Below are 16,699 nucleotides of genomic sequence, written 5' to 3' on the forward strand. Positions count from 1 at the left end.
TTACTTTACATGATGCTTACCTTTCCAGTTCATTTAGTTTTGAAGTATACAGTACAGCTGGATCTACACAGGCATTATCATGAGACATGGACTGATGAGAAGTGAAAAGATGCTAGGTCTTTGAGAGAACAGCTAACCGGTTCCTTATTAAACAAAATGAATGAATCCATCTCACCGTGACACTCAAACTTCTTGGCAGGGGTGGTGAGCAGCAGCTTGCCCTCCATGCCCGTCGGTCCGGCACAGCGGGCGATGCCAGGTTCCTTGTATCCCGTCTTCACCCAATCAGACAGCCAGCGTAGACGGCAGTCACAGTACAGAGGGTTGGCACCAATTGCCCTGAGGGAGAGGGGTCAGAGGTTAAGGGTCAGGGACAGGTATGGGTCAGTCAGAGGGTTGGTATCAATCACCTTGAGGAATTAATCAATCAATTAAACATGACAGAAATAAGGATGAGTCTCAGAGTCTCATGAAGGCTGAGGTTCACTAGATGTAGTGGCACTATCTGACCAGCAGGTGTCTCTCCCGTCCTTCAGATAACACAGAGAGCTACATTCTCAACTGTTAAGGCACAGTACTTCTAGAAAGAGAAACGATACTTCATTTTCAAATTGGTTAAAATTAGGTTAAGGTTATGCTTAGGTTTAGGGTTAAAGTTAGGGCTAGTTACAGTTAGAGTAAGGTAAAGGTCAGTTATAGATGTTAAAGTTAGGGTTAGTTACGGTTAGAGTGAGATAAAGGTCAGTTATAGATGTTAAAGTTAGGGGTTTGGTTATGGTTAGAGTAAGGTAAAGGTCAGTTATAGATGTTAAAGTTAGGGTTAGTTACGGTTAGAGTGAGGTAAAGGTCAGTTATAGATGTTAAAGTTAGGGGTTTGGTTATGGTTAGAGTAAGGTAAAGGTCAGTTATAGATGTTAAAGTTAGGGTTAGTTACGGTTAGAGTGAGGTAAAGGTCAGTTATAGATGTTAAAGTTAGGGGTTTGGTTATGGTTAGAGTAAGGTAAAGGTCAGTTATAGATGTTAAAGTTAGGGTTAGTTACAGTTAGAGTAAGGTAAAGGTCAGTTATAGATGTTAAAAGTTAGGGTTAGTTACGGTTAGAGTAAGGTAAAGGTCAGTTATAGATGTTAAAGTTAGGGGTTTGGTTATGGTTAGAGTAAGGTAAAGGTCAGTTATAGATGTTAAAGTTAGGGTTAGTTACGGTTAGAGTAAGGTAAAGTTCAGTTATAGATGTTAAAGTTAGGGTTAGTTACAGTTAGAGTAAGGTAAAGGTCAGTTATAGATGTTAAAGTTAGGGGTTTGGTTATGGTTAGAGTAAGGTAAAGGTCAGTTATAGATGTTAAAGTTAGGGTTAGTTACAGTTAGAGTAAGGTAAAGGTCAGTTATAGATGTTAAAGTTAGGGGTTTGGTTATGGTTAGAGTAAGGTAAAGGTCAGTTATAGATGTTAAAGTTAGGGTTAGTTACGTTTAGAGTAAGGTAAAGGTCAGTTATAGATGTTAAAGTTAGGGTTAGTTACGGTTAAGGTCAGATGTTGGCTATTCAGGCTGTCAATTGGGCTGGTCAGAAAATTCCCCTTAGTCTCTCTCTTCTAGAAAGGACCAACAAGCTATGCCTCTGCTTCTTGAAAAGTTTGCAGAACGCTATCTCTGATTACATTGCTGTTGGATAAGTTATTTGACATACTTGGGGAGGGGGGGGGGGCATTTGAAAGTAGAGAAAGGAGAACAAATGTTGAATTGTTGATACAAAGTGTAGACAAATGAGGAGAAATTGAGTTGCTAAAAGGGAACTTAACACAACTAGTCATGGCTACTTCTGAATCAATGCTGTAGAAAAACATGCATACAGGCACAGTGACGCACAGTCACACACACTGCCTGATCGATGCTGCTCCATTACCCAGAACCACAGGCTCGTGTTTCAAGCCAGTCCAATAGCTGATATCTGACATCTGCTAACATGAAAGGCACTTGACTGTGGATCAATGATAGACAAAGACAAGGAACCCCCACAAGCTTCTCTAGATCTTTCTCTCTTTACCTCCCTGCAATATCTCTCCTCTACCATTTCTTCTTCTTATCCTCCCATGTATACCCCTCCCATTCCTCTCTCCTTCTCTTCACAGCACTCTCTTCTGTCGTCTTATTTCCTCTTCTCCCATCCCTCTCTCTCCTTCTCCATCCCTCTCTCTCCTTCTCCATCCCTCTCTCCTTCTCTTCACAGCACTCTCTTCTGTCGTCTTATTTCCTCTTCTCCCATCCCTCTCTCTCCTTCTCCATCCCTCTCTCCTTCTCTTCACAGCACTCTCTTCTGTCGTCTTATTTCCTCTTCTCCATCCCTCTCTCTCCTTCTCCATCCCTCTCTCTCCTTCTCTTCACAGCACTCTCTTCTGTCGTCTTATTTCCTCTTCTCCCATCCCTCTCTCTCCTTCTCCATCCCTCTCTCTCCTTCTCCATCTCTCTCTCTCCTTCTCCACCCCTCTCTCCTTCTCCATTCCTCTCTTTTCTTCTCCATCCCTCTCTCTCCTTCTCCATCCCTCTCTCTCCTTCTCCATCTCTCTCTCTCCTTCTCCATCCCTCTCTCCTTCTCCATCCCTCTCTCCTTCTCCACCTCTCTCTCTCCTTCTCCATCCCTCTCTCTCCTTCTCCATCTCTCTCTCTCCTTCTCCATCCCTCTCTCCTTCTCCATCCCTCTCTCCTTCTCTACCTCTCTCTCTCCTTCTCCATCCCTCTCTCCTTCTCCATCCCTCTCTCCTTCTCCATCCCTCTCTCCTTCTCCATCCCTCTCTCTCCTTCTCCACCCCTCTCTCCTCCCTTGCCCTCTGTGCTCCTGACATGGATAGACCTATTGATTTACAGCTGATGGCTTTGACATGACAGACAACCTGGACCCCACTGGGAGTAAAGATCTGCTTCAACCTCCAAAAGTTACGTACAAACACACACAAACATGCTGATGGACACGAATGCTACCACACACACACACACACACACACACACACACACACACACACACACACACACACACACACACACACACACACACACACACACACACACACACACACACACACACACACACACACACACACACACACAAACTTCCCTTCAAAGCCCACAGACTGCAAAGAATGTTATGAAACCTACAAGGTGTGTGTGTGTGTGTGTGTGTGTGTTTGTTTTGGTGACGTCACAGTGGAGGGGTGTGTAGCATCACCGCAGCTCTGTGGCTGACCAGGGGAGTTCAGCGGATATGAAGCCCACCAAACAGCTCTAGTGACGGACTACTGTTAGCCACCATCCCCCTGACAGACACACTACCAGCCCAGACCACCTCTGTGTGTGTGTGTGTGTGTGTGTGGCTAGTCTTCAGAAAGTGGGTGGTACAGTAGGGGCAAGCAGATGGTAACAAACAAGATGCTTCTGTTTATATGTGATATGTTTTATTGATGCTGGTGTTGCTTTAGAAGAGTGTGTTTGATGAATATGTGTGTGTGTACTTCTTTGTGTGTGTGAAAGGTGTATGCATGTGTGTCTGTTTGAGTGTATTGGGCATGCTCCTGTGCGTTCATGTGTGTGCGTGTGTGTACTCACAGGTGAGACAGAGAGGCCACGTCACTGAAGATGCCGTCAGGAAGCTCGGAGATCTCGTTGCCATGGAGAGACCTTAGAGACGACAGACAGAGTGGGAGGTGATTAGGATTCAACTAGATCTGCTCCCACCGTTCTGTTCAAACAGCCTAAATGTCACATCACAATTTGATAAAGTCGACTGCGTCGAGATTTGTTCAGAAGTTTCTGTAGTCTGACAATGCAGGGTCGTTATGTTAGAGTTACAGTTGCAGAGGCCCTGAGGTCTACAGGGAAAGAGGAGTGCATGGAGAGAGCTCCCGTGTGAATCAGTTAGCTACACTTCTCTCTCTAATGACTGCAGCTTTACTGTCTGTTTCTCTGCAGCAGGTCTGGGCAGGGGAAAGGTTGGCTCTGTGTCTGTTATGTGGGGCTCAGGGCTGGCTGGCAGAGACAGACATAGGGCTGCAGTGGAATCCAGAGTGGCTGGTGTTGGGTTACTGAACTGAGTACTGAGCAGAGTGCCTAGGCTGTGATTACCAGACAGGGTGCTAGGGTTCTGACAGTTAAAGGGGGGCAGTGAGGGTAGATGAGGGGGGGTCTGTGAGCGAGCGAAGGGGGAGTTAGAACTTCTGAACAGTTCTTAGTGACTGTTGTAGCGGCTACCACCCGGTACTCTACCCTGCACCTGAGAGACTGCTGCCCTATGTACATAGTCATTGAACACCGGTCACTTTAATAATGTTTACATACTGTTTTACCCACTTCATATGTACACTGAGTGCACAAAAAATTAAGAATAGCTTCCTAATATTGAGTTGAAGTGGAATTAACAAGTGACATAAATAAGGGATCATAGATTTCACCTGGATTCACCTGGTCAGTCTATGTCATGGAAAGAGCAGGTGTTCTTAATGTTTTGTACACTCAGTATATGTAATGTATTTAAGTCATGGCTCATCCTATATAACTTCTATTTTAGATTTTTTTTCTGGATTATGTATGTATTTGTATTTATTGTTATTGCTAGGTAATAGCATTTCGCTGCACCTGCGATAACATCTGCAAATCTGTGTACTCGCCCAATAAACTTTGATTTGATTTTGATTTGCTGCCTGGAGTGGGGGTGGGGGTGGGGGCGAATGGGTCTGTCAGTGTCCCAGTGCCAGGGCTGCTTCCGTCCTCGTCTTTCAATGAGGGGTTTGGGTGATGAGCCACTGGGCTAACCGATAGATATCAAATCAAATTGTATTTGTCACATACGCCGAATACAACAGGTGTAGACCTTACAGTGAAATGCAAACCTACAAGCCCTTAACCAACAACGCAGTTCAAGAAATAGAGTTAAGAAAATATTTACTAAATAAACTGAAGTAAAAAAATTGAATCAAATCAAAAAGTGACTCAAGAAAATGACATAACAATAATGAGGCTATATACAGGGGGTATGTACGAGATAATTTAGTCGAGGTAATTTGTAAAGTGACTATGCATAGATAAAAACAAAGCACATGCGCGCACACACACACACACACACACACACACACACACACACACACACACACACACACACACACACACACACACACACACACACACACACACACACACACACACACACACACACACAAGGCTTAATGGCAGTAAACACAGGGCTTTAATGGCAGTAAAATAATATGGCTGTACTATTTTGTCAGGACATTAGCAACAGTCTCAGTCTCTTTGGCTGAAGACCAGATACCTAGTTCTAATACCCTTGGCTACTGACCAAACTATAGTATTACTATACCTTCCTGTTCAGTACAGATGCGCTATCTTAATTTGATCACTCTTGTTGAAGCTAATTTGCCTGCGCGGCATAAAATGCTAATTGTTTGGTATTCAAGTTTTTAAAAGACTTCTAATGTTTGTAATTTCCACTTTAAAGTGGCAGACTTGATTTATCCCGAAAATATACCAACCCCTACAAAAGTGTCCATTAATTATAATCCACGTAATAATTCACATTTCCTGTTTCTATAGGATTATTTTCCTGTTGTGAGAAACATGGTCAAATTAAGATAGAACATGTACTGTACTAACCCCTAGCTAGCTCTGTGCACTCCTTTAATGTATCCACTCTAACCCTCATACGCTATAGCCCTGGCTGACTGAACACTTATACCCCTTACCAAGGCAGGGGGTTATGGGTGAGGGTATGGGCAGGAGAAAGATTTGCAGTGGGCAGTTGGCCAGTAGCACTGTCTCAGAGAGAGAGAGAGAGAGTTGAGAGGGGAGGAGCGGAGCCAGGGAGTCTCTGTTACAGAAACATGATCTTTACTAACACACTGCTCTCCTGGCCTCCCTTTTTCATGTCGCTTCCTTTACCTCAGTTCTGAAATCTCTCTTTTTCTCTCAATTTATCTTTCTCACCCCACACTTCTTGGCCACACCCTGGCACTGTCTTGACACACACCCTTTACACCTAATACCCAACACGCACGCACGCACGCACGCACACACACACCTAATACCCAACACGCACGCAAGCACGCACGCACGCACGCACGCACGCACGCACGCACACACACACACACACACACACACACACACACCTAATACCCAGCAGGCCAATTAGCAGCTTATTAATCCTTATCCAAAACCACAATAAACATCATACACAGGCACAGACACACGCACACACACGCATATATACACACACACACACACACATACGCACACACGCACACGCACACACACACACACACACCAAACCACATCCATGCCAGACCCAGACCCTTCGCCTGTTTGAAGCTGTGTGCACTAATGATTCCTAAATGTCTTTACTAGTCTGTAAAGCCGAAGGGTGTGTGTGTGTGTGTGTGTGTGTGTGTGTGTGTGTGTGTGTGTGTGTGTGTGTGTGTGTGTGTTATAATGAAACTTTTGGCACCTCAGTGTGCTTTCTGTGAAGGGGACACTAAAACCTGCCAACTTTGAACTCTGAACCCCTTTTAGAGTCTTACAGTTAAAACTATTAAACGTCTCGCCTGAGACACTTTCTGTCTCAGCCTCTCTATCCCTCCTCCCTTTCAGAAAAGAAAGAGCCAGGTACCAATTGACATTTTATAGGAGGGATTTGATTGATCAGACCAGCAGTAAAGACATCAAAGTTTTCTGTTTCATTTCTGACTCCTGTTCAACTGAGACAATAGGGTGGTCCTAGACAGAGAGGAGGAGTGTGTGTGTGTGTTCATGTGTGTGTGAGGGGGTGTCTGCATACTAACATAGGGTATAAGTTACAAATGAAGCAGACTTATATGGCGCGTGAGTGAAATGTACCAGCAGTCACGGTCATATAGCTTCATTAAGATCAAAGACAGCGGCTGGAAGCTGAAATACAGTATGAACTAATGATCATTCAGCTGCACTGTGATTCTGCTGGTAAAAACAGGACCAAGGCTTTGTGTTTCCTAATGATCATGGAGGCTGACTCTTATTCTGCAGTAAAAAGCAGCTTTGTGTAGTTCTTTGTTGTGAGCAGTGAAAGACTGCCTGGTAAAACACTTGGATGTCTGACAAGTCTGCTGCTGAACTGCCTTTGCATGATAATTAACCTTGACTTGAGGCTTGAAGACTTGCGTTAGCTCCCTGATAAGTAACCTTGACTTGAGGCTTGAAGACTTGCGTTAGCTCCCTGATAAGTAACCTTGACTTGAGGCTTGAAGACTTGCGTTAGCTCCCTGATAAGTAACCTTGACTTGAGGCTTGAAGACTTGCGTTAGCTCCCTGATAAGTAACCTTGACTTGAGGCTTGAAGACTTGCGTTAGCACCCTGATAAGTAACCTTGACTTGAGGCTTGAAGACTTGCGTTAGCACCATGATAAGTAACCTTGACTTGAGGCTTGAAGACTTGCGTTAGCTCCCTGATAAGTAACCTTGACTTGAGGCTTGAAGACTTGCGTTAGCTCCCTGATAAGTAACCTTGACTTGAGGCTTGAAGACTTGCGTTAGCTCCCTGATAAGTAACCTTGACTTGAGGCTTGAAGACTTGCGTTAGCTCCCTGATAAGTAACCTTGACTTGAGGCTTGAAGACTTGCGTTAGCTCCCTGATAAGTAACCTTGACTTGAGGCTTGAAGACTTGCGTTAGCACCCTGATAAGTAACCTTGACTTGAGGCTTGAAGACTTGCGTTAGCACCCTGATAAGTAACCTTGACTTGAGGCTTGAAGACTTGCGTTAGCTCCCTGATAAGTAACCTTGACTTGAGGCTTGAAGACTTGCGTTAACACCCTGATAAGTAACCTTGACTTGAAGCTTGAAGACTTGCGTTAGCACCCTGATAAGTAACCTTGACTTGAGGCTTGAAGACTTGCGTTAACACCCTGATAAGTAACCTTGACTTGAGGCTTGAAGACTTGCATTAGCACCCTGATAAGTAACCTTGACTTGAGGCTTGAAGACTTGCATTAGCTCCCTGATAAGTAACCTTGACTTGAGGCTTGAAGACTTGTGTTAGCTCCCTGAGCTAAAGGCTTTAGCTAAAAGGGCTAACAAGGCTAAGTCTTGTGTTGTAAATAAGATTCAAGCTCACACACTCCATTGCATACAGTCCATAATACTAACCTCTCCATCTGTCTCTGGCTGACTCTCTCTCTCTCTGTCTCTGGCTGACTCTCTCTCTCTCTCTCTCTCTCTCTCTCTCTCTCTCTGTCTCTGGCTGACTCTCTCTCTCTCTCTCTCTCTCTCTCTGTCTCTGGTTGACTCTCTCTCTCTCTCTCTCTCTCTCTCTCTCTCTCTCTCTCTCTCCATTGAGCCGTTGTACACGGCAGATGGCTTTTTAGTTTCCCCAAATTGCTAGAGAGGAACAGTGACAACTTGGCCTAGGCTTCACTGTTTCCCATCTCTCCCTTTCTCTCTCTCTCTCTCTCTCCCCCCCCCCCCCTCACTTCTCTCCCTCGAGCCAGACATATTTTGTCTAGGTCTCTCCTTTGTCTCTCTCTCCCATAACGTTGCTGTGTTTCAATTACAGTTGGAGTAAAGGAGTGACTGTATCATTGGCAGCAAAGCAGACTTGCATCATCCCTCAGTCCATTCCATGTACAGTCACTTAGGCAAAATGTTTGCAGATGCACTGATCCATGAAACATCATATATTAGTAATATAGCATTTTGACAGGATGATATATTCGTGCTTTTTATTTTACAAACAAGTTGAAAGTTTTTTTGCAGCCTGATCACCAAAACTTCCTCAACCGTCTTTCACTACCGTGTAGAAAGTAGAGGACAAGACTTCAATATGGATATTTGTAGGATAAGAGGTGTTAGGGCTGGACTGGGCTGGGCTGAGCTGAGCTGGACTGGGCTAGACTGGACTGGGTGGTGTGTGTCTTCTGAGATGCCCTAGCTGTTTATAGTGTCCAGAACAGCTCTACAATTCTCAACATCTGCTCTGTCCTCTACAACCACACAGCCTCACCAACACACACACACACACACACACACACACGCACGCACGCACACACGCACGCACGCACGCACGCGCACACACGCACACACGCACACACGCACACACACACAATTTTACAAAGAGTACATGAACACACGCACAAAAAACAAACCCCCCCACAGGCATGCACACAGAGATGGGATAGGAGAAGGTGCTCACAGTAGTCGAAGGGAGCGCAGTCCACCAAAGGCCAGACTGGGGATGCAGCGCAGAGAGTTGTAACTCAGGATCCTGGAATGAGTAAGAAACAGTGATTATACCGTGTCATCAATCCCTCATGTTAAAACACATCCTGGAAAACCAGAGTTGTGATTGTGTGTTCAGTGCTCTCATAGTGGACAGGTGGACTGATCAGTGCTTACAGTGTGGTGAGCTGGCTCATGTTGGAGAATGAAGAGTTGGTTAGAGAGTTGATCTTGTTGTTACTCAGATCTCTGGACGAGACAGAACACACCGTTAAATTACACACTGACAAATAACACCAGGTACATTTAACGGCTGGTCAGGAAGACACACTCACACTAACTGGAGGTATTTGAAGGTAGACAGTTCCTTTGGCACCACGCTGAACTGGTTCCCATCTAGATACCTGTGCAGAGACAGACAGACATTCAGCCTTTAATACTTGTGTGAAATGGCAGCATTCAGAGCTCAGGCCTTTCTAAAGCCACAGAGAGAGAAAGGCCAGACCACTAACCATAACAACCCCCTGTCAGATAGTAGCAATGTCCCACCACTCCTCCACCCACACCCCTCTCTACCTATCTCCTCCACCCTGCCTCCACCCACACCCCTCTCTACCTATCTCCTCCACCCTGCCTCCACCCACACCCCTCTCTACCTATCTCCTCCACCCTGCCTCCACCCACACCCCTCTCTACCTATCTCCTCCACCCTGCCTCCACCCACACCCCTCTCTACCTATCTCCTCCACCCTGGCTCCACCCACACCCCTCTCTACCTATCTCCTCCACCCTGCCTCCACCCACACCCCTCACTACCTATCTCCTCCACCCTGCCTCCACCCACACCACCTCTCTACCTATCTCCTCCACCCTGCCTCCACCCACACCCCTCTCTACCTATCTCCTCCACCCTGCCTCCACCCACACCCCTCTCTACCTATCTCCTCCACCCTGCCTCCACCCACACCCCTCTCTACCTATCTCCTCCACCCTGCCTCCACCCACACCCCTCTCTACCTATCTCCTCCACCCTGCCTCCACCCACACCCCTCTCTACCTATCTCCTCCACCCTGCCTCCACCCATACCCCTCTCTACCTATCTCATCCACCCTGCCTCCACCCACACCCCTCTCTACCTATCTCATCCACCCTCCCCTGCCTCCACCCACACCCTTCTCTACCTATCTCCTCCACCCTGCCTCCACCCATACCCCTCTCTACCTATCTCATCCACCCTGCCTCCACCCACACCCCTCTCTACCTATCTCATCCACCCTCCCCTGCCTCCACCCACACCCCTCTCTACCTATCTCCTCCACCCTGCCTCCACCCACACCCCTCTCTACCTATCTCATCCACCCTCCCCTGCCTCCACCCACACCCTTCTCTAACTATCTTCCCCTCCCTCTGCTGTCAAAGGGAAAAGAGTGTAACTACCATGGACACACTCCCACCCCCCACATAAATCTCTACTGGAACATTGAGGTCTTCTGCTATTGTTCTATGCTGCCCTGAGGGCAAAGAGGCCCTCACGGAGGTGAAGGTGATGGGGTAATGACAGTGTGTGTGAGTGTTGAGAGGTGGGGGCATGGAGTAATAACGGTGGAGCATTATATGGCTAAAGATGGTGTGTGTGTGTGTGTGTGTGTGTGTGTGTGTGTGTGTGTGTGTGTGTGTGTGTGTGTGTGTGCAAGGGTTACAGTAGTTTCATTAATGACAGTGTTGGAGCAGCACACTCTCAGATGAAAGCATGGGACACCTGGTCACACCTGCTACGACAATGACAGCCTGTGTGTGTGTGTGTGTGTGTGTGTGTGTGTGTGTGTGTGTGTGTGTGTGTGTGTGTGTGTGTGTGTGTGTGTGTGTGTGTGTGTGTGTGTGTGTGTGTGTGTGTGTGTGTGTGTACCCCGTGGAGAAGTGGAGGAAAGTTCAGACCCATCCCAACAAAACTTTCTCATTAAAATGTGCTCTTGCTGCTGGGGACCACACAGTCCTTGGGCCTCATAGAGAGAGTGACATCAGTGTTAGGCCTGGGGGCCTCTGGGAGCAGACAGGAATGTCTGAGAGAACAACTACAACATTTTCCTCTCTTTCTGTCTATCTCTCTCTTTCTGCCTGTCTCTCACTTTCTGCCTGTCTCTCACTTTCTGCCTGTCTCTCACTTTCTGCCTGTCTCTATCTTTCTGTCTTGACTACAATGTTACAATCTGCTCATGTCCATAAAGTTAAACCTAATTTCATCACAAACATTTTATAATTGAAATGTTTGATGTTCTGCGGAGGAACTCACAGCTCGGTGACGTTTCTGGGGATGCCTTTGGGCAGTGCACGGAGGTGTTTGTTACTGCAGCGTACCACGGTCTCCAGACAAGTACACTCACTGGGACACTGAGGCCTGGGCACACAGCTCGTCTCCTCCACACCTGGAGAGAGAGAGAGAGAGAGAGATGGAGAAGGTGGGAGAAGGCGGCAGTGAGGGAGGGGATTTTGATTATTCAAATGGCTTTGAGTTACACACTTAAAAACAGAGACACACAATTATCGCTAACAATTTATCAAAGTCTAAAAACAAAACAAATTGGGCGAGGAACTCAGCTAGAGAGATGGGGTGGGAAAGGGGGGGAGAGAAGGAGGGAGATAGAGAAAGAGATAAGGAGAGACATATACCATATACCAAAGATAAAGAGAGAGACAGCAGTGTGAGGAAGAGTGATATGCGGGGGAAGGGGAGATAGAGAGGGGGAGAGGGAGGGAGAGACAGAGTGAGAGACAGATACCTTTCACCAAAAGAGACAAGAAAAGGGCAACCAGTGAAGAACAAACACCATTGTAAATATAACCCATATTTACACTTATTTATTTTCACTTTTGTACATTAACCATTGGTACATCGTTACAACACTGTATATATACATAATATGACATTTGAAATGTCTTTATTCTTTTGAAACTTCTGTATGTTACATGTTTACTGTTCATTTTTATTGTTTATTTCACTTTTGTATATTATCTACCTCATTTGCTTTGGCAATGTTAACATATGTTTCCCATGCCAATAAAGCCCCTTGAATTGAATTGAGAACAGAGGGACAGGAGAGAGCGGGTTGAGAGAAGGACCCAGATGAAGTGAAAGAAGTGAAAAACACCATAGTTGCATTTAAAGGAGAGAAAGAGAACACAAGAGAATTACAGACTGAGGAGTGAGAGATGAGAAGGAGAACATGTGCAGAGGAGAGCATCCACTAGTCAGACTAATGTGATATCAAACAGAGGAAAAGAGATGACAGATAGAGAGACTAGAGGAACATATATGATAGAGAGACTAGAGGAATAGAGATGATAGAGAGACTAGAGGAATAGAAATGATAGATAGACTAGAGGAACATATATGATAGATAGACTAGAGGAATAGAGATGATAGATAGACTAGAGGAATATAGATGATAGATAGACTAGAGGAATAGAGATGATAGATAGACTAGATGATAGAGAGACTAGAGGAATAGATATGATATATAGACTAGAGGATAGATAGACTAGAGGAATAGAGATGATAGATAGACTAGAGGAATAGAGATGATAGATAGACTAGATGATAGAGAGACTAGAGGAATAGAGATGATATATAGACTAGAGGAATAGAGATGATAGAGAGACTAGAGGAATAGAGATGATAGATAGACTAGAGGAATAGAGATGATAGATAGACTAGAGGAATAGAGATGATAGATAGACTAGATGATAGATAGACTAGAGGAATAGAGATGATAGATAGACTAGAGGAATAGAGATGATAGATAGACTAGAGGAATAGAGATGATAGATAGACTAGATGATAGAGAGACTAGAGGAATAGAGATGATAGATAGACTAGAGGAATAGAGATGATAGATAGACTAGATTATAGAGAGACTAGAGGAATAGAGATGATATATAGACTAGAGGAATAGAGATGATAGATAGACTAGAGGAATAGAGATGATAGATAGACTAGAGGAATAGAGATGATAGATAGACTAGAGGAATAGAGATGATAGATAGACTAGAGGAATAGAGATGATAGATAGACTAGAGGAATAGAGATGATATATAGACTAGAGGAATAGAGATGATAGATAGACTAGATGATAGAGAGACTAGAGGAATAGATATGATATATAGACTAGAGGATAGATAGACTAGAGGAATAGAGATGATAGATAGACTAGAGGAATAGAGATGATAGATAGACTAGAGGAATAGAGATGATAGATAGACTAGATGATAGAGAGACTAGAGGAATAGAGATGATATATAGACTAGAGGAATAGAGATGATAGAGAGACTAGAGGAATAGAGATGATAGATAGACTAGAGGAATAGAGATGATAGATAGACTAGAGGAATAGAGATGATAGATAGACTAGAGGAATAGAGATGATAGATAGACTAGAGGAATATAGATGATAGATAGACTAGAGGAATAGAGATGATAGATAGACTAGATGATAGAGAGACTAGAGGAATAGATATGATATATAGACTAGAGGATAGATAGACTAGAGGAATAGAGATGATAGATAGACTAGAGGAATAGAGATGATAGATAGACTAGATGATAGAGAGACTAGAGGAATAGAGATGATATATAGACTAGAGGAATAGAGATGATAGAGAGACTAGAGGAATAGAGATGATAGATAGACTAGAGGAATAGAGATGATAGATAGACTAGAGGAATAGAGATGATAGATAGACTAGATGATAGATAGACTAGAGGAATAGAGATGATAGATAGACTAGAGGAATAGAGATGATAGATAGACTAGAGGAATAGAGATGATAGATAGACTAGAGGAACATATATGATAGAGAGACTAGAGGAATAGAGATGATAGATAGACTAGAGGAATAGAGATGATAGATAGACTAGATTATAGAGAGACTAGAGGAATAGAGATGATATATAGACTAGAGGAATAGAGATGATAGAGAGACTAGAGGAATAGAGATGATAGATAGACTAGAGGAATAGAGATGATAGATAGACTAGAGGAATAGAGATGATAGATAGACTAGAGGAATAGAGATGATAGATAGACTAGAGGAATAGAGATGATATATAGACTAGAGGAATAGAGATGATAGATAGACTAGATGATAGAGAGACTAGAGGAATAGATATGATATATAGACTAGAGGATAGATAGACTAGAGGAATAGAGATGATAGATAGACTAGAGGAATAGAGATGATAGATAGACTAGAGGAATAGAGATGATAGATAGACTAGATGATAGAGAGACTAGAGGAATAGAGATGATATATAGACTAGAGGAATAGAGATGATAGAGAGACTAGAGGAATAGAGATGATAGATAGACTAGAGGAATAGAGATGATAGATAGACTAGAGGAATAGAGATGATAGATAGACTAGAGGAATAGAGATGATAGATAGACTAGATGATAGATAGACTAGAGGAATAGAGATGATAGATAGACTAGAGGAATAGAGATGATAGATAGACTAGAGGAATAGAGATGATAGATAGACTAGAGGAACATATATGATAGAGAGACTAGAGGAAAAGAGATGATAGATAGACTAGAGGAATAGAGATGATAGATAGACTAGATTATAGAGAGACTAGAGGAATAGAGATGATATATAGACTAGAGGAATAGAGATGATAGAGAGACTAGAGGAATAGAGATGATAGATAGACTAGAGGAATAGAGATGATAGATAGACTAGAGGAATAGAGATGATAGATAGACTAGAGGAATAGAGATGATAGATAGACTAGAGGAATAGAGATGATATATAGACTAGAGGAATAGAGATGATAGATAGACTAGATGATAGAGAGACTAGAGGAATAGATATGATATATAGACTAGAGGATAGATAGACTAGAGGAATAGAGATGATAGATAGACTAGAGGAATAGAGATGATAGATAGACTAGAGGAATAGAGATGATAGATAGACTAGAGGAATAGAGATGATAGATAGACTAGATGATAGAGAGACTAGAGGAATAGAGATGATAGATAGACTAGAGGAATAGAGATGATAGATAGACTAGAGGAATAGAGATGATAGATAGACTAGAGGAATAGAGATGATATATAGACTAGAGGAATAGAGATGATAGATAGACTAGAGGAATAGAGATGATATATAGACTAGAGGAATAGAGATGATAGATAGACTAGAGGAATAGAGATGATAGATAGACTAGAGGAATAGAGATGATAGATAGACTAGAGGAATAGAGATGATAGATAGACTAGAATAGAGCTAGATAGAGTGATAGATAGAATAGGAATAGAGATGATAGATAGACTAGAGGAATAGAGATGATAGATAGACTAGAGGAATAGAGATGATAGATAGACTAGAGGAATAGAGATGATAGATAGACTAGAGGAATAGAGATGATAGATAGACTAGAGGAATAGAGATGATAGATAGACTAGAGGAATAGAGATGATATATAGACTAGAGGAATAGAGATGATAGATAGACTAGAGGAATAGAGATGATATATAGACTAGAGGAATAGAGATGATAGATAGACTAGATGATAGAGAGACTAGAGGAATAGAGATGATATATAGACTAGATGATAGATAGACTAGAGGAATAGAGATGATAGATAGACTAAAGGAATAGAGATGATAGATAGACTAGAGGAATAGAGATGATAGATAGACTAGAGGAATAGAGATGATATATAGACTAGATGATAGATAGACTAGAGGAATAGAGATGATAGATAGACTAGAGGAATAGAGATGATAGATAGACTAGATGATAGATAGACTAGAGGAATATAGATGATAGATAGACTAGATGATAGAGAGACTAGAGGAATAGAGATGATAGAGAGACTAGAGGAATAGAGATGATATATAGACTAGAGGATAGATAGACTAGAGGAATAGAGATGATAGATAGACTAGAGGAATAGAGATGATAGATAGACTAGATGATAGATAGACTAGAGGAATAGAGATGATAGATAGACTAGAGGAATAGAGATGATAGATAGACTAGAGGAATAGAGATGATAGATAGACTAGAGGAATAGAGATGATAGATAGACTAGAGGAATAGAGATGATATATAGACTAGAGGAATAGAGATGATAGATAGACTAGAGGATAGATAGACTAGAGGAATAGAGATGATAGATAGACTAGATGATAGATAGACTAGAGGAATAGAGATGATATATAGACTAGAGGAATAGAGATGATAGATAGACTAGATGATAGAGAGACTAGAGGAATAGATATGATATATAGACTAGAGGATAGATAGACTAGAGGAATAGAGATGATAGATAGACTAGAGGAATAGAGATGATAGAGAGACTAGAGGAATAGATATGATATATAGACTAGAGGATAGATAGACTAGAGGAATAGAGATGATAGATAGACTAGATGATAGAGAGACTAGAGGAAT

The 16,699-nt window shown here is 43.0% G+C and overlaps 1 protein-coding gene across 9 annotated transcripts in view; it reads right to left on the minus strand.

Moving 5' to 3' along the window:
• LOC115153405 (slit homolog 1 protein) overlaps window positions 1-16,699 on the minus strand; it is a 166,661-nt gene that overhangs the window by 12,156 nt on the left and 137,806 nt on the right. For all 9 annotated transcript variants that reach the window (XR_003867690.1, XM_029698828.1, XM_029698826.1 and 6 more), the window contains 6 exons: window positions 11,532-11,664; window positions 9,576-9,644; window positions 9,418-9,489; window positions 9,215-9,286; window positions 3,593-3,664; window positions 176-339 (listed from right to left, as the gene is read on the minus strand). Coding sequence is in view for 8 of the 9 variants with exons in the window: in XM_029698828.1 (XP_029554688.1) it covers window positions 176-339; window positions 3,593-3,664; window positions 9,215-9,286; window positions 9,418-9,489; window positions 9,576-9,644; window positions 11,532-11,664 (582 nt within the window). In the remaining variant the exon portion in view is untranslated. The remainder of the gene's footprint in view (window positions 1-175; window positions 340-3,592; window positions 3,665-9,214; window positions 9,287-9,417; window positions 9,490-9,575; window positions 9,645-11,531; window positions 11,665-16,699) is intronic.

This window comes from Salmo trutta, chromosome 18 (genome assembly GCF_901001165.1).
Source record: "Salmo trutta chromosome 18, fSalTru1.1, whole genome shotgun sequence".
Taxonomy (NCBI): Eukaryota; Metazoa; Chordata; class Actinopteri; order Salmoniformes; family Salmonidae; genus Salmo; species Salmo trutta.